The sequence below is a fragment of the Leuciscus leuciscus genome, assembly GCF_965113295.1.
Source record: "Leuciscus leuciscus genome assembly, chromosome: 12".
Classification (NCBI taxonomy): domain Eukaryota; kingdom Metazoa; phylum Chordata; class Actinopteri; order Cypriniformes; family Leuciscidae; genus Leuciscus; species Leuciscus leuciscus.
Genome location: NC_138736.1, coordinates 43,121,563 through 43,139,853, shown reverse-complemented (window position 1 = coordinate 43,139,853; position 18,291 = coordinate 43,121,563). Strand labels below are relative to the sequence as shown.

At 36.4% G+C, this 18,291-nt stretch overlaps 3 protein-coding genes across 3 annotated transcripts in view; 1 reads left to right on the top strand and 2 right to left on the bottom strand.

The window, feature by feature from the left end:
• LOC309511386 (uncharacterized protein) overlaps nt 1-18,291 on the bottom strand; it is a 256,220-nt gene that overhangs the window by 40,557 nt on the left and 197,372 nt on the right. The window lies entirely within an intron of this gene.
• Nucleotides 1-18,291, top strand: part of LOC309511360 (uncharacterized protein) — a 211,325-nt gene that overhangs the window by 73,966 nt on the left and 119,068 nt on the right. The window lies entirely within an intron of this gene.
• On the bottom strand, nt 3,385-5,640 carry LOC309510326 (uncharacterized protein). The gene is made up of 7 exons (XM_082185060.1): nt 5,556-5,640; nt 5,401-5,466; nt 4,651-4,739; nt 4,463-4,571; nt 4,270-4,378; nt 3,854-3,924; nt 3,385-3,654 (listed from the first exon to the last, which is right to left on the bottom strand). Exons 2-7 carry the CDS (start codon nt 5,464-5,466, stop codon nt 3,562-3,564), a joined length of 537 nt encoding a protein of 178 aa, XP_082041186.1. The 5' UTR covers nt 5,556-5,640; the 3' UTR covers nt 3,385-3,561.

Sequence of the window (18,291 nt, the reverse complement as noted above, 5' to 3'; positions counted from 1 at the left end):
CCCATCAGATTGTTCTACCAGTATGAAATAAACGGATAGGATGATTTTACAGTGCAAAATACCCCATCAGATTGTCCTACCAGTATGAAATAAACGGATAGGATGATACAGTGCAAAATACCCCATCAGATTGTTCTACCAGTATGAAATAAACGGATAGGATGATACAGTGCAAAATACCCCATCAGATTGTTCTACCAGTATGAAATAAACGGATAGGATGATTTTACAGTGCAAAATACCTCATCAGATTGTTCTACCAGTATGAAATAAACGGATAGGATGATACAGTGCAAAATACCCCATCAGATTGTCCTACCAGTATGAAATAAACGGATAGGATGATACAGTGCAAAATACCCCATCAGATTGTTCTACCAGTATGAAATAAACGGATAGGATGATACAGTGCAAAATACCCCATCAGATTGTTCTACCAGTATGAAATAAACGGATAGGATGATTTTACAGTGCAAAATACTCCATCAGATTGTCCTACCAGTATGAAATAAACGGATAGGATGATACAGTGCAAAATACCTCATCAGATTGTCCTACCAGTATGAAATAAACGGATAGGATGATTTTACAGTGCAAAATACCCCATCAGATTGTTCTACCAGTATGAAATAAACAGATAGGATGATTTTACAGTGCAAAATACCTCATCAGATTGTTCTACCAGTATGAAATAAACGGATAGGATGATTTTACAGTGCAAAATACCTCATCAGATTGTTCTACCAGTATGAAATAAACGGATAGGATGATACAGTGCAAAATACCCCATCAGATTGTTCTACCAGTATGAAATAAACGGATAGGATGATACAGTGCAAAATACCCCATCAGATTGTTCTACCAGTATGAAATAAACGGATAGGATGATTTTACAGTGCAAAATACTCCATCAGATTGTCCTACCAGTATGAAATAAACGGATAGGATGATACAGTGCAAAATACCTCATCAGATTGTCCTACCAGTATGAAATAAACGGATAGGATGATTTTACAGTGCAAAATACCCCATCAGATTGTTCTACCAGTATGAAATAAACGGATAGGATGATACAGTGCAAAATACCTCATCAGATTGTTCTACCAGTATGAAATAAACAGATAGGATGATTTTACAGTGCAAAATACCTCATCAGATTGTTCTACCAGTATGAAATAAACGGATAGGATGATTTTACAGTGCAAAATACCCCATCAGATTGTTCTACCAGTATGAAATAAACGGATAGGATGATACAGTGCAAAATACCTCATCAGATTGTTCTACCAGTATGAAATAAACGGATAGGATGATACAGTGCAAAATACCCCATCAGATTGTTCTACCAGTATGAAATAAACGGATAGGATGATTTTACAGTGCAAAATACCCCATCAGATTGTTCTACCAGTATGAAATAAACGGATAGGATGATACAGTGCAAAATACCCCATCAGATTGTTCTACCAGTATGAAATAAACGGATAGGATGATTTTACAGTGCAAAATACTCCATCAGATTGTCCTACCAGTATGAAATAAACAGATAGGATGATACAGTGCAAAATACCTCATCAGATTGTCCTACCAGTATGAAATAAACGGATAGGATGATACAGTGCAAAATACCTCATCAGATTGTTCTACCAGTATGAAATAAACGGATAGGATGATACAGTGCAAAATACCCCATCAGATTGTTCTACCAGTATGAAATAAACGGATAGGATGATACAGTGCAAAATACCTCATCAGATTGTCCTACCAGTATGAAATAAACGGATAGGATGATTTTACAGTGCAAAATACTCCATCAGATTGTTCTACCAGTATGAAATAAACGGATAGGATGATTTTACAGTGCAAAATACCTCATCAGATTGTTCTACCAGTATGAAATAAACGGATAGGATGATTTTACAGTGCAAAATACCTCATCAGATTGTTCTACCAGTATGAAATAAACGGATAGGATGATTTTACAGTGCAAAATACCTCATCAGATTGTTCTACCAGTATGAAATAAACGGATAGGATGATTTTACAGTGCAAAATACCCCATCAGATTGTTCTACCAGTATGAAATAAACGGATAGGATGATTTTACAGTGCAAAATACCTCATCAGATTGTTCTACCAGTATGAAATAAACGGATAGGATGATACAGTGCAAAATACCCCATCAGATTGTCCTACCAGTATGAAATAAACGGATAGGATGATACAGTGCAAAATACCCCATCAGATTGTCCTACCAGTATGAAATAAACGGATAGGATGATACAGTGCAAAATACCCCATCAGATTGTTCTACCAGTATGAAATAAACGGATAGGATGATTTTACAGTGCAAAATACCCCATCAGATTGTCCTACCAGTATGAAATAAACGGATAGGATGATTTTACAGTGCAAAATACTCCATCAGATTGTTCTACCAGTATGAAATAAACGGATAGGATGATTTTACAGTGCAAAATACTCCATCAGATTGTCCTACCAGTATGAAATAAACGGATAGGATGATACAGTGCAAAATACCCCATCAGATTGTCCTACCAGTATGAAATAAACGGATAGGATGATACAGTGCAAAATACCTCATCAGATTGTTCTACCAGTATGAAATAAACGGATAGGATGATACAGTGCAAAATACCTCATCAGATTGTTCTACCAGTATGAAATAAACGGATAGGATGATACAGTGCAAAATACCCCATCAGATTGTTCTACCAGTATGAAATAAACGGATAGGATGATACAGTGCAAAATACCCCATCAGATTGTCCTACCAGTATGAAATAAACGGATAGGATGATTTTACAGTGCAAAATACCCCATCAGATTGTCCTACCAGTATGAAATAAACGGATAGGATGATTTTACAGTGCAAAATACCCCATCAGATTGTTCTACCAGTATGAAATAAACGGATAGGATGATACAGTGCAAAATACCCCATCAGATTGTTCTACCAGTATGAAATAAACGGATAGGATGATTTTACAGTGCAAAATACCCCATCAGATTGTTCTACCAGTATGAAATAAACGGATAGGATGATACAGTGCAAAATACCTCATCAGATTGTTCTACCAGTATGAAATAAACGGATAGGATGATACAGTGCAAAATACCCCATCAGATTGTCCTACCAGTATGAAATAAACGGATAGGATGATACAGTGCAAAATACCCCATCAGATTGTCCTACCAGTATGAAATAAACGGATAGGATGATTTTACAGTGCAAAATACCTCATCAGATTGTCCTACCAGTATGAAATAAGCAAAATACAAGTTTTTAACCTGTAGTCCCTGGACAGATGTTACAAACTTACAAACTTACCCAAAAACAGATGATAATGTAAATTGAAAATAAGATAGTTATTGAAATAATTTATAATCAAGCAGAACAATATAGAAAAGAGATAATTAATCAAATTAAGGCACAATTATACAAAACAAGTCAAACAATAAAATTAGTTATTAATATAAATATGAACTAAATAAGACCACATTGTGCTGCAGACTGTTATCAATGCAAATACACTCAAACTAAACCACACATTTTTTGCACATAAACACATTAAGGCTGTTGAAGTTGCAACATTTAAAATGTGCCCATCTACTGCAGCTCTCACACTGTACCTGAACATAAAAGAGATGAATATATTTGTAAATTAGTACATCTAAAACAATATAGAATCTAAAAATATGAAAGATTTAAATAACAAAAAAAAGTTTTATCATTTAAATAACAAAATTCTACACACACACACAAAAAAACAAACATGGCACATAAAGTTAAACTGTTGCTTTTTGGGTGTGTGTATTATAAGTTGTATACCATTTCAATCATGCTTTCGTTGGGGTCGTCTTCCAGCATGCTGCAAAGCACACAGTCCTCCTCTGCATTACCTATACATTTGTTAACATTAATAAGATAAATATGAATTCATTGGGCAATCATATCATAGTGTACTAAATGTCAACATAAACGCCATGAAAAATACTATGTCAGACCAGTTCTGAAATTACATTAAATCATTCTTGCATTACTTTTTGCATCAGTATGTCAGTATGTTCAAGTTATTTACTTGATCTACTCTATGATTTTCTTCTCTATCCCCTCTGTATATTTGAATATTCTTACTTGATTAAATACAATTTTCGGAGTGAAGATAGCATCTACAGAGGTGTACTACACGACATACTGTACATTACAATATTACTACGGTATTACAGAATTAAAACAGCACTCACCTCGACATCCAAGAAGTGTGCAGGCTACTTTCATGCGTGCTGAGCTGACCGCTTCAGGCGTAGTCTGAACATTGCTGATCGTTCCTGTCAGCAGGGATTGTTCAGCAAACTGAAACATTAATTGACAGATGATTTAATTCAATTCATTACAACATTTCCAGATCTGAAGCTACTTGTTCAAATGAACACATACATTCAATACCAAAACTCCACAACTGCTGGAATCCATCTGCAGGTCGTGCTTCAGGGTCCGTAATTGCCACTGTGCTGTTTGCTCATCACACCTCAGTTTTAAAAAATTCCTAGATGTTGTCGAGACATTTGTACTGTTTAGAATCGAATAGCATTTAAAAAAAAGAATAACAGTTCTAACAAGGTTACCTCCAGTTCCGTAGAATTTTATGTTCATAGAAACGTTCATTTCCCATTGGGTCAGTCAGAAGGAGTGTTTTTTCAGGCATGTTGATAATCTAGAATATAATGTCATGTAATCATAAATAAGGTTATTAAATATTTTTAGATCACCACTAACAACTACAGGAAGCTGCTTGGTATAGACACTATCAATCTCTGAAATACTTCTTATGTAAATGGAATAAATAAACCTTTAAATTATTGACCTAAAGCATTAAAGAATGTGTGCAGATTATGGACAAAATTGTTAGGATGTGTCAGACTTTGAGAGAGAGAGAGAGAGATGAGGTAAGTGTCAAAACAGTGAATTAGTTATTTGCAGGTGAATATAAGGCAATAGGAGATACAGATAACAAAGGCTCTTTGCCTTTGTCAGAGAATATATATAGCCTATGTGCGTGTGTAGCCTATTTCTCTGCTCACAACTTTAAAACTTGCCGTGTGTCATCTTTGACCCTGCAAGACATTTCTTACCTATGAAACTTATTTAAACATAACATGACAAAAATTTGTGAAATATATCACGAACAAAACAAAACAACTTGAATTGCTCTGTTGGTTAGTTAACTCGAACTCCCCCACCATCTAGCTTTAAAAAAAAAAAAAAAAAAAAAGAGTATTCTATTGGACAATAGCCCAAGATCACTAAAGAAGAAGAAAAAAAAAAACATTTTCTATAATCTCACTTGCAATGTACTTTGAAAAATACACACGCACCACAAGAATCCAATGTGCTCCAATGTTCACAGGGCACAGCCAAATGTCCTCAATGGGAAACTTCATCTGTGAAAAGTGTTTAATAAGTTTGTGATGGTTCCAAAACACGTAAATAATATCTAGCTACTTTATTACTTTATGGAAAGCTAAATTACCTTCCCTAGGCATCTGAACTGTCCAGCAAACAACGAACGTGCAACAACTGCACAAAGCTGGTGTACGTGGTTCTGAGAAAAAACATTTTGTAAGTATATAAAATTAAATGAGTGTTCCTAAATGTGACCCTGGACCACAAAACCAGTCACATGTCGCACGAGTATATTTGTGGCAATAGCCATTGTATGGGGCAAAATTATTGATTTTTCTTTTATACCAAAAATCATTAGGATATTAAGTAAAGATCATGTTCCATGAAGATATTTTGTAAATTTCCAACAGTAAATATATAAAACATTTATTTTTGTGAGTGAATGCAGCACAATCGCCAACATAAATGGACAAATTTAAAGGAGATTTTCTCAATGTTTTGATTTTTTTGCACCCTCAGATTCCAGATTTACAAATAGTTGTATCTCGACCAAATATTGTCCTATCACAACAAACCATACATCAATGGGAAGCTTATTTATTCAGCTTTCGGGTGATGTATACATCTCAATTTCAAGAAATTGACCCATGTGACTGGTTTTGTCGTCCAGGGTCACAAATAAGTAGACATTCTATACATACCTGTTGTTTTTCAATGACCAGGTGCAGGTATGCATCAATGACCTAAATTAAGAAAAATAAACATGAATATAAACAAACTAAACTTTGTTTTTATGAGAAAAAAAAACTTTTTCAATTGGGTGACTCTTAAAATCATGTTCTGGGTCTACAAGTAATTTAGACAACCGGCCGATTGGAAAGAAAGGCTACCCATAGCATAAGAATAAATAACTTACTTCATCAGAAAGTCACTCGGTCCCTTGCAGTGAGTGAAAAGAAGAGTCATAGAGCTTATATGGCCCAACAACTGCTTCAACCTGACCAGTGACATTTGAGGCCCAGACCTTCATTACTGAAAAAGAAAGACAAAGTTAGTGTTGTCAATAATTTTTCTAATAATAAAATAATAAAATAAACAATAATTTAATAAACTTTACAGGGCCAACGAGCCAACATAAAATGAACTTGGCAAAATGAACGTGCCAAACAGTAAAGGCCGTAGGTTTGGTCTTTACATCGTCTTTATTGGTTATTATGTCCACTTCCTATAAATAACGGTGACCTGTGACCAACAGGTCAAAATGGCCACCATGATTTAAACACTGCAAGCAAGCAACCATAACAACAAGACCAAACTGGTCGGGTAGGCCAAACTGGCAACTAAGGGTGAACTGAGATCTCTGTAAATATAAAACCTTGTTCCTCTGAGATTTGGTTTACATCTGATGGGAACTTTATTGCTGGCTCTTCATCTGTTGGGGTTAATTCTACCTCCTTGATGTACCCATTTGTTTGGTCAAGCATTTTAGGGGCAACTTGAATAACAGAAGGTCTTTGTAACGCTGAATCTTCTTGGAGCTTCTCTGAATCATTTACCTTGGTCACAGAATGCTGAGGGCTGAGTGTAGGTGCAACAGTGCAAGGAGGCATCTTGCAAGAACTGTTACTCTCAGTAGATCCACTGGAGACTGAGATACCAGAACACTCATCAGGCACCTTTCCAGTTTGGCTTCTTCTGTATGGTTTAATGTGACTAATGCTATATTTAGTTTTTAAAGTAATCCCTCCAGGTTTGTTTAAAGTGACAAGTTTGCCACTGAGTCTCTCAATGATGTAGGGTCCTGAGAAGTCAGGTTCAATCCTTCCTCCTTTTCTTCCACGCTTCCTCATATTCACCAGAAGAACCTCATCACCAACATTGTAAATCAAGTCTTTGTACTTCTTCTGGACCTTTTTAGCATATGCTTCCTTCTGTTTCTCCTGTGATTTACCAATGTTTTCTTCTGCCTGTTTTTTGGCCTCATCTCTCTTTTTTTTATCGGAAACTACATAATCACTAAAACTTGATTCCACAGGGAGACTGATGGTGGAAAGCTAAAAAACAAGGCAATATAATTGAAGCAATATAAATTCAATTTTTAACTATTTAAAATTTCACATGTGCATGTATGTAATGAAAAGCCCATGGTAGCATGAGAAGAGGTCCTTTGCTAACAACATGGTTGTTTACTATTCACAACAAACTGTTAGGAATATTAGTGACCCTTATTGTCTGTTGTGGAACAAGGTCTTATAACAGATGATGTTAAAATTGAATACAGTTAATCAATCCAGCGTACTAATAATAAAAACAATATTTACTGTATGATTAGTTTTGTAAAAATAATAATAAAAGTTTTGCATCATCTACTACAGTACCCATTGGAAATGATTTCAAGGTTAAATTTACTTTAAGCACAATTCTTCTGACATAGGCTAGTATGACAAAATTGCTGAAATGAATGACTCCATAAGCACACTCACTGGCATTTCAACAGGAATCTCTGCAGGGAACACTGCCTCTCTCCCATACATTAAAAGAAAAGGGGAGTGTTTTGTGGTGGTGTGGACCTTTGATCTTAAAGAAAACAAGGTGGCATCCAGATAGACATCCCAGTCATTCTGCTGGTCGTTAACCAATTTCTTGAGGGCTCTAAAATGAAACATGAGGGGGAACGTTTTTTTTTTTTAAAAGGCTTATAAACTTGGTGTATGAAAGCCTTTTTAGGAACGCATTTATAACTTATTTGGTGCCTTGAAGCGGAAGATGGGTGAAAATGTCATGGGGGGTGGGTGGGGGTGCCTTAACTTTTCCTGACCTAGGTACATACAATAATAAAACTTACCGTTTAATGTTGTCGTTGGTCTTTTCATCCAGGCCATTAGTTTGAGGATGATAAGCTGCTGTCACACTTCTTTTGATGCACAACATTTCACAAAGCCTGTGGTTAAGCTTAAAAAATAAAGGAAAAAAATCACTGTGAGTAAATTGGAAAAAAACTCCTTAAAACAGTAGTTGAATACATGTAAAACACAAATAAAATAAAATAAAAAAAAGTATATATATATGTATATATTCCTGTAAATTCTCGCTTATCGGGCTTATGCTACTCTGAATAATGCCTGAACTTCGTATTTTGAGCACTTCTTGCGTTGTTTTTTGCCTCTTCACGATGACTTGCTTAAATTAGTCCCAATTTGTAAGTCGCTTTGGACAAAAGCATCTGCTAAATGACTAAATGTAAATGTAAATGAATACATGTACTGTATGTGCAAAGGAAAATATAACAACTCTTGAAAATCTAAAAACAAAGACATTGAGGCTAAACCTATTTCTACCAGAAAGACTCGGGAGAATTAATACTGTAACAATAACATTTATTTAGGAGCTCAGCAAGCAATCAGGTTCTTTGGCGTAGGCCCCGTTCATAACTCGCATTCAGAGGGTACTGAATCTGCGAGTCCCGCCTGAAGACGAAGGCGGGGGCGCCGCTCACCCCCCGGCGGAGTAAGGAAAGGGGCCATCTGGTGGTGGTGGGGTGGATGGAGGAAAAGACATCTGAAGTCTTCAGGATGGAAGGGATAGCCTGACTGATGGTGTTGGGGTTGATAGAGGGAGGACCCAGCTTGGTTGAGTAGAGGAGTTGGAGGAAAGATCCCATCTTGGTGGAGGCGGGGAGGATGGAGGTACTGGAGTGACAGCATCTGCGAACTCAGACATGTGTAAGCGCTGCCCTTTTAAGCTACAGTAAGTGATATAATTGGATAGATGAGGAGGTAATTAATGACGCGAACGATTGAGTCTTCCTGGCAGAACTTGCGCTAGCTTCATATCACTTTAATACTGATAATTGTAAATACACTTACATCATTTACAAATTCCCTTCCCTGATCTGAGAGAATTCTCTGGGGACAGCCATGTCTATAAATGATGGAACAGAGATGTCTTCCAACTTCAGCTGCTGTCTTGGTTTTTAAAGGAAAAGCCTCAACCCACTTAGAGAAATAGTCTGTGGCTGTGAGGATGTATTTAAAGCCATCTGCAGTTTCAGGTAATGGTCCAGTTAAATCAATGCCAATAAGCTCCCAAACAGCAGAAACCTATCAAGTAAAATCAAATGTAAAGTAAGTTTAGCGTGTATAAAGTAGGTTTAGTATATGTATGCTGTATATGTTACTGCACTTATTTAACTTGATGCACTGTAAGGTCTGCACAGCAGTCAAAGGCTTTCCCACTTTTTGACATTGATCACATTCCAAAACCTTTCAGAAATTGTTGTATATATATATATATATATATTAAAATAACTATATAAAATAAATAACACATACCCAATTTTCAATGTCAACTGACATGCCATGCCAGTAAAATCTGGCACAGATGGCAGCACGTGTTTTACCAATCCCTGTGTGCCCACCAATGGGAGAGGAATGGAATTCTTCAAAGAGCATCCTGGCTTCCTCTTTGGTTTTGATCACTCTTTTCCCTCCATAAAAAAGCATTCCATCTACATTAAAGAGAAAACATAACTATGACAAAAGTAGACTAAAAGGACATTTGGCATTGTTGGAAAAGAAAATCAAGATGAATAATAAAATAAACATAATTGAAATTTAAAGTTAAAATAACTACCCTTTAAGTTGAATTTGAGTGCATATCTTCGAATGTTCTGCCTTTTGGACTTATCATACCCTGATGGGTACGATCCCACTGACAGAAGATTATACAATGCTTCCCACTTATCTTCCATAGCTGTCAAAAAATGCAAGAAAAAAAAAAACACAAATAGATATAGGCCTAGTGCTGTAAATCAATGGGGCATTTTTTATGTGATTAATCGTAATTACAAACATTAAAGTTAAATTTAATATATTTTATAATGTAATAATTTCACAGTTGATCTCCAAATGAATGCAGAAACAACATAGAGTATATTTTCAATATTTGTTTAATGGCCTATATTTATGAATGAAAACTGCTGTCACTTTAAGACCTGCCGCTGTTTACAGATACGCGGATCTCACACGCCTCACACTCTTTACGCTCATTTGATACTTTATTTAATTCATTTAAGACTGATCTTATAGGGACACTCGACAAAACGGACATTTTGGCATAATTGTGTGTGTTTATATTTTACACTAAAACAATCAAATCATATTCCCCGCCCATATCAAAATTATAAAATAAAATTATCAATGGTGCTAGCTGGCTTTATATGAATGTGACCGTAAACAGTTCTCATTACTGCTATATATCTTGGTATAATAAAAATTGGCATAAATAGTAAAAACTTACCTCACATGAAGAAGTTCTCAAAGCAAGTAGTAAAAAATGATGGGCGTGTTGTTCAGCGTGACAAAATTGACGAAATATTGATGTGCGCATGCGCAGTAAGCCCTGGTAGGACAATCTGACGGGTAGGATGGAATGTCAGGACACCGGCGTCTCTTACATTATGAGCGCGCTTGCCACGCGCGACCCGCCTACATTTGAAATAATGAAATTTTGGTCGGCAGGAAAAATGGTCCAACGAACCGTTCGGTTTGAAAATGCGTACACCGAACCGAACGACACTTCCCCATGATGTCTCTCCTCTCGACTGATTGATTAGAATGTTGATCCATTGCCGCCGTCGCAAAAACCCAAACTATTGTTTGTGCATTCTAGAAATTAGACGTTCTCTGACGTTACGCTAAACCCTGTTGAATTTTCACGTTGTTGTTGTTTTTCCCCCCATTTCACCTTGCGTTTGCAGCCAGGTTGACTTTGAATAAATAGGCTAGTATAATGTGATTTGTATATAAGTGAAGTCAAGCTGTTTGTGTTGCCTGGATACAATTTGGGCGGACTGAACCATTTTATGATAATCGAGAGGGGCCCACGGACGTTTGTGTTTCCTAAACAAATTAAAAAAATTGACACCAGGAAACAGCAAATAGAATAATTTAAAGTTAATCATTTTTACAATCAAATATTTTTTTTTAGCACCACAATTTTATTGGGGGCTTCTCTGGGCCCCCTCTTAGTCATGGGCCCCGAGAATCGTCATCGTTTACCCCCCCTTTACAGCCCCGGTGTACTGTATTTTATTTTATTTTTCTAAACTGTTTTAATTTCTTCTATGTAAAGCACTTTGAATTGCCATTGTGTATGAAATGTGCCATATAAATAAACTTGCCTTGCTCTTCGTCCTCCTGAGTTTTTGTCAAATATGGATTACGCTTCTTCCAGAGGATGTTTCTTAAACAATGACACTTGTACACCCAAATTTGTGGTGACATTCATTTGTGATGTTCATCCAGTAGGCACGAGCAGAAAAAAAAAAAAAAAAAAAAATCTGTGCCGCGAAGCGGTTTTCTATTATCTATCATTTCACTGTGTGGGGAATTGGCAAATTTGCGCCCCTGCTTGCTGAGAAGATGCCGTGCACAGAAGCTGTTTATTTGAGAAGGGGAAAGGGGAGGGGGCGCGGAGGCGCGGGCGCGAATGACAGTTCACCTCTGGGTCTCTCCCAAATGGAAAGGACAAGGGGGAGATCCATATAGTTATCTAAGTCAGTCACACCTCGACTTTCTTCCAAATAACGCACATTTCATTCATAATATTATAAATACAGGCCTCTATATTTCCTGCACATTTTTGTTTTTCTGAATTGTCTGAATGGCTAATAAAAATAGGTAATACAAAACGATTACTTGGTCACCACCACCAAGGTGAATTGGTTTAGTTTTGACTTCTGGTCGTGACTTGTCGACAGTTGGTATGGGGGGGATCAGGGGAAATCTGTTGATTGTCGATGTCGAGTGCCAAATAAGAGATGGACAAGAAAGGTCAAAGGGTGTAATTCAATGTAGAACCGCCACTGCGCTCGCGGGTCAAAACGTAAAAATATTTGATCAGATGTGCCTTTCGTTTAGACGGCAACAGCGTTTTTGGGGCTTAAAACGCAAAAAAGTGAAACCACCCTCCAGAGTGGAAATCTTAAAAACGCTCCACCGTCGCTTTCCCGTCTAAAGGGTAAAAACGCAAAAGACTGCTCGACATTAAGGCACTGATCTGCTCACGGTGGCTCTCGTCGCGTACGCGTTTACGTCACAGGCATGCGTCAGTACAGGAAAAGAACACTTTTGCATCACCACATAGATTTCCCCCCATAACGCTCGTCTAAACGCAGAATAAAAAGTGATAACGTAACGCCACTTTTGCGTTTTCTCTTCAGATAATTTCCGTGTAAACATAGCCTTAAACACACAGTGGCGATTAACTGAAGGATGAGCAGCTGTGATGAATGTGATTAGTGTCCATGACGGATCAGTGGCGGGAAACACAGACAAGGAAACACATGTGAGGAAATAAACTAAAAGTCTATGAACTGAATATAACTGAACATAATGGTGACACTGGTCTGTAATTATATTCACAAAAACATTATTTATACAACGTTTATAAAACTTTCTGGAACATTGTAGTTGTAAGTTTGTCATTTTTTAAATGTTACTTGTTTCAGAATGTTCAGAGAAAAATCAAAAGTATTCCATAATGTTTAAATAGAATGTTTCCTTAATGTTTGCATAAATAAGAAAAAAATGTTTTTAAAACATTTGAAACTAGAGAACATTCAGAAATGACGTTTTCATAACTTAAAGGGAACGTTAACAAAATGTTAAAACATATGAATATTAGCTGGGAATACAGTCGAGTCCAAACATCTGAGAGTGAAAAGGCTCACATTTGCCATTGCCGTTTAATTTAATAACTTTTCTTTTCCAATGCATGTGATATTACCAGTATGGCAGTATGAGAAATGGCAAACAATCATGAATTTTTATAAAATTTAGAATTCAAGATTTTAAGCATACTCTCAGAGTTTCCGTTTGTCATAAAGTTGTTGTTTTTTTTTGAGTGTTCAGTGTAATCTGAAGTAGAAGTGAAGCTTTGCGCTGTGGTTAAAAACAGGAAACTGGGGTTCATCTGGGGTTCATCTGTGCAACAAGTGCATGAAGTCACTGCCTCGTCCTACACTGTTAACCCTTGCTGTAAAAAAAGGCGTAATTCAGACAGTATCATACCATTTTCCATTAAAACAGTAATATACCCTAGAAAACAAAAATAGCCTACAGGAATATACTGTAAATGAACAGTGCTCCAAATTGACACTCAGAGGCTGTTTTCCCAATCACACCCTATACCCTCATTCACTATTCCCTACATTAGTTCACTAATATAGTCCACTTGACAGAGTGAATGAAAAGAAGAGAGTGAATTGAGAAACTGATGAACACCTAATAAGCAGAATCACTGAAGGACAGAGAAAAAAGAACAGAAAAAAGAGAAACACAAGAACTACAACTGACTTCCAGCAACACTGAGTGTGAAACCAGTTTACAAACCAGTTTACGATTATTTATTTCATACATGTACAAAAGTTATTGTTGAGAATTAACAGAGATTTAGTTAATAATAAAATGTGTTGTCACCATAATGGAGATCAGTATTTGCTTTAGTTGGTCTCTTGTCCCTTGACTTCTTACCTTTCATCTCTCTCTGACTGCTGTAACAGTGAGTTTATAAAACACATTTGATATGGCAAGAAAAAGTCAAGAGATAGTTGATCAGGTGTTTTTGTTCTTTTGTGATGATGTCACAATCATCTTGGACTATCTGATTTTCAGATTTTTCCTGTATATATTACTTGAAATTACGGGTATGTCATTTTTAGCATAAATCTGTGTATCTACAAAATGAAATCAATATTTCTATAATCAGGTCTTCTGAAAAATAACAATCATATAGTTCATTCAGTTTTATTTTACTCCTAACTGGTTCAGACACACAGATATCCACAATCAGCATATGAATCTCAACAATGGTGAAAAGTGTCATGTCGCAATGCATGCTGGGATCCAGGATAATATAAAACTCCCAGCATGCACTGCTGCATGAATAATAATAAAAAAAAAAGAAATATTGCCACCATTGTTGAGATTAATGTGCTAAATTGTGATATCTCTGTGTTTCTAAAATATAGTGTAGCTCTGTTTTTTTTTTGGTTTATGCATGATGTGTTAAAAAAAATGAGTCATAGTAATTTATTGCTGTAGTTTCACAGTGGTGCTAATGTAACACTTTTGATCGAGGATAAAACTCTGAATGAATAAGAATTAATTCCTTAGTGAATGAACAGGCAATATGATGATTTTGTCATCATAAGCATTACAACCACAATCATTCATAAACTGTGTGTTCGCACAAATGTGACTTGCAAAAACACAGCTCAAGCAGCAAAAGAAAAATGAATGTTTTAGCATCAGCATCCCAACTAAAGCAAGCACTGATCTCTATAATGGTAACTTCAAACAAACATTTTCAATAACAATTTCTGTATGACAGAAACAAAGTCATACTGGTTAATAATAAGTGTAATAATGTGTAATGGCTGGAAGTCAGTCGTAGTTATTGTGTTTCTCTATTTTCTGTTCTTGTGTTTCTCTTTTCTTCAATGATTCTGCTTATTAACAGCAGGTGTTCATCACTAATGCTCAACAATCACTTACATATTCTCTTAATTATCTCACTGCAACACTGTCTCAGTGTTACTTTTTACTCTTTGTAGTGTGGATTTCCCTGTGGTGTTGAAAGGGTTAACAGTGTAAGATAAAAAGACACACCCACAAAATGTATTTTAACAGTAATAAACTGTAAGTTATAAAACAGGTTTATACTGGCAACACTGTTGCCAGTAGTTTACTGTAAAATTTCGTTTTTTTGGTCACCATTGTGCAGAAGAGTAGAGCCTGTGCTTCAGTCCAGGAGAAGATCTACAAACATTGATGATATGCTGCATGTTGCTTTATTTAACAGGCGGTGACTGTGTAGTTGCTGGTCCAGTGGAAATCTCTTTATTTACAAAAGTTTTGTTGTGGTTTCAAATGAAATAAGTTCACAGTAATACTTTGCTCACGTTATTAATGCATTATACATTTTAGTTTAATACATGTAAATGACAGTTGGTCAATTTAAGGTTTCTGCAAGTGAAATTAGTTAACTCGAGTTTTAGTGCATTTTACAGTAACATACTGTAGATTACAGTAAAGAACTGCACAATTAACAGTAAATTACTGGCAACAGTGTTGCCAGTATTTTACTGTAAAAAAAAACCGGTAAGGTCTAACAGTGTACAGCATCTATACTGTGCTCCATCTAAATATGATTATATCATATTTAGAGCTAAAACAAAAGCAGAATGTACATGTGAAAGAGGAAGATCAGAGCACATGTGAAGGGCTGAAAGAAGACATTCTGAAATGATACTGAAATAACTAACAGTTGTTCTATTGCTGAAGTGTTTCACCGCTTCAAAACCCAATCCAATGTGGGTCCAAACCTGATCCATTTTAACATGAACATCCCGACCCAGTTAAACTCACGCCGCTCTATACAAGTAGTTAAACATGCAGTCAACAAAAAGTAGCCATTTAAAGGGAAAGTTTTCCTCTATATCAATAAATAAATTAAAAAATAATAAAAGTATAATTCGTTTTACTCTAATCATATGTAATAAAGATCTAACTAGGGTGACAATATTAAATTGCCTATATAAATTTACAATAAATACTGGAAAACAGCATAAATTACTTAATGAGTCAGTGAATTGTTCCTTTACATGAACTATATAATGAACCAATTCACTAAAATGATAGTAAAATTAAGGAGATAGTTCACCCTAAAATTGTCATAATTGTCTAACCCTTGTGTTTCTCTAATGCCTTATGCCCTTCTTTCTTTTACGGGCCACAAAAGGAGAATTTTAGGATGTATTACAGTTGTAAATATCTGACATCAATTATCAAATAAATAAATAAACAAAATGTAAATTTTTACATTTTACATTTATGCATTTGGCAGACGCTTTTATCCAAAGCGACTTACATTGCATTATCCTATACATTTATACATAGGTATGTGCAATCGATGTAAACCTTTATTAGATAGTGATAGTGAATTAAATTTCTTGTAATTTAGGAAACTGAAATCCAATTAATTTCAAATAGTTGCTATTTGGATGTTCCTAACCAACTGAATTGAATGGACCCAAGCTGGCAGACAGAATTCCATTATTCATTTGATTTTATTGATTTGAACTTTGAGTTTAAACTTGTGCTGCGGAGCAACTTCTCTCGCTTCTCGTTTCCCTCACCTTCCCCTTACTGTGGTTACTGCGCTCAGAAACACTGAAACTAAATACTTCAATCTGAGAGGTGACAAGAACAAGGTCAGGGAAACACAGAGAGTGGGAAAATGAAAAGGAAAAGCTTGATATACAGAGAAAAGAGAGCAAAGGAGAACAAGAAAGTTGTATGCGGGTCTTAAAAGCGATCTGATACCTTTATAACTTAACGAATATTACTGATAATGACAAAGAAATGTCTAAAATGTTATTAAAACAAATTACTTAAAAAACAAAAACAAATATTGCAACAATATTACACATGATATTTTTGAGTAGTAAAGGCTTGATTTCTTTCATGGAATCTGCCTGAATAAATCATGTAAAATCCCCTAAATTATTTAGTCTATGACACAATGTATTTAATATTTTTAGTATGCCTATTTATTTTATTTTTTTGTATTTAAAATGTTAAAAAAAAATCTTTTTACTTAAGTTGACTCTTGAAAATTGTGTGAATTTGAGTGAATGGAAATGACCTGTTTATATTTGACTTTGAGTTCTATAATTAAAAGACTGTATGGTGCTGGCACAACACAGAAGCAAACGTGTTACTGCACTGTTATTATAGCAGTTATTGCTCAATGAACAAAGCAACATGCTTCATAACACCTGGCAAAACTGTCCTTAGGAAAAGTGTGAAGTGAAATGTTCCTGAATCAGTCTCTCTCTGTGCAGAAGAGTCGATCAGCCACTCACTCTTCTCTCTGCTGTCGTCTCACTGAACAGACTTCGGTCTAATAATAAAATAATAATAAAATGGTAAAGAATTCCTTCTTCTGTCTTTTACTATAAACTAAAATCACTGTGATTTGTCTGTTATGAGCTTGTTCAAATCATTTTCTATTTAACTTGATCACCCAATCTCATTCTTATTCAACACAATGCACAAAAGCTTTATCTTATTTAAGGGCGACAGGAGGAGGAGGAGGAATGTAGAAGGAGAACGTGGAGCCGGAGGAGGAATAAGAAGGAGGGAGACTGTACAGGAAAGACCGGCAGGGGATCCTGAATTCAGGAGTCTGGTCCGGGCCCTCCATGTTTTCCTCAAAGTGTTCCATAACGCAGCAGAGGTGGAGGATGGCCGAGAGGGCTCAGCAGGCAGGCTGACAAGATTGGCGGCGCAAGCCAAAAAAGTGCAGCCCGCCTTCTTGTCAGCCAGAACTGAGTGCAGGCTGCAGGATAATACAAATGACTGGCTAAAAACGGGTTTAGCTATCATGGAGGAGCACTACCAAGGGGCCCTAAGAAGGTCGAGGGAGCAAATAATGCCGGGCCCAGGGGTCGACTGGAAGATGGCATGGCAGGTGGCCATCAGATGGACCCGGAGGAGGTACCGGAGAATAAAGGAGCAGACAATTAGGCAGGCTGGGAGGGTGGTAAAAGTATTACTGGAGGGAAGAAAATCAGAGGAAAAGGAAAAAGAAGGGGAAGAAGAGGAGGAAGTGGGCCCAGAGGTGGAAGCAATCCCTCAATTCGTGTGGGAGCCAGGGCCAGAACCAGAACCAGAACCAGAACCGGAGCAGGGACTGGGATTAGTGTTGGAGCAGGAGCGGGAACAGGGGGAACAAAGTGAGGAGGTCCCTATGGAAGTGGATCATTCTGAGGGACCGGGAATTCCAATAGTACCCGC

Coding starts and splice junctions, on each gene's coding strand:
- LOC309510326 (XM_082185060.1), bottom strand. CDS start 5,466: ATGAAGTTTCCCATTGAGGACATTTGGCTGTGCCCTGTGAACATTGGA. Junction 4,379..4,462: donor GTGGAGTTTTGGTATTGAAT/GTATGTGTTCAT, acceptor TTAATGTTTCAG/TTTGCTGAACAATCCCTGCT. Junction 3,925..4,269: donor CACACTTCTTGGATGTCGAG/GTGAGTGCTGTT, acceptor ACAAATGTATAG/GTAATGCAGAGGAGGACTGT.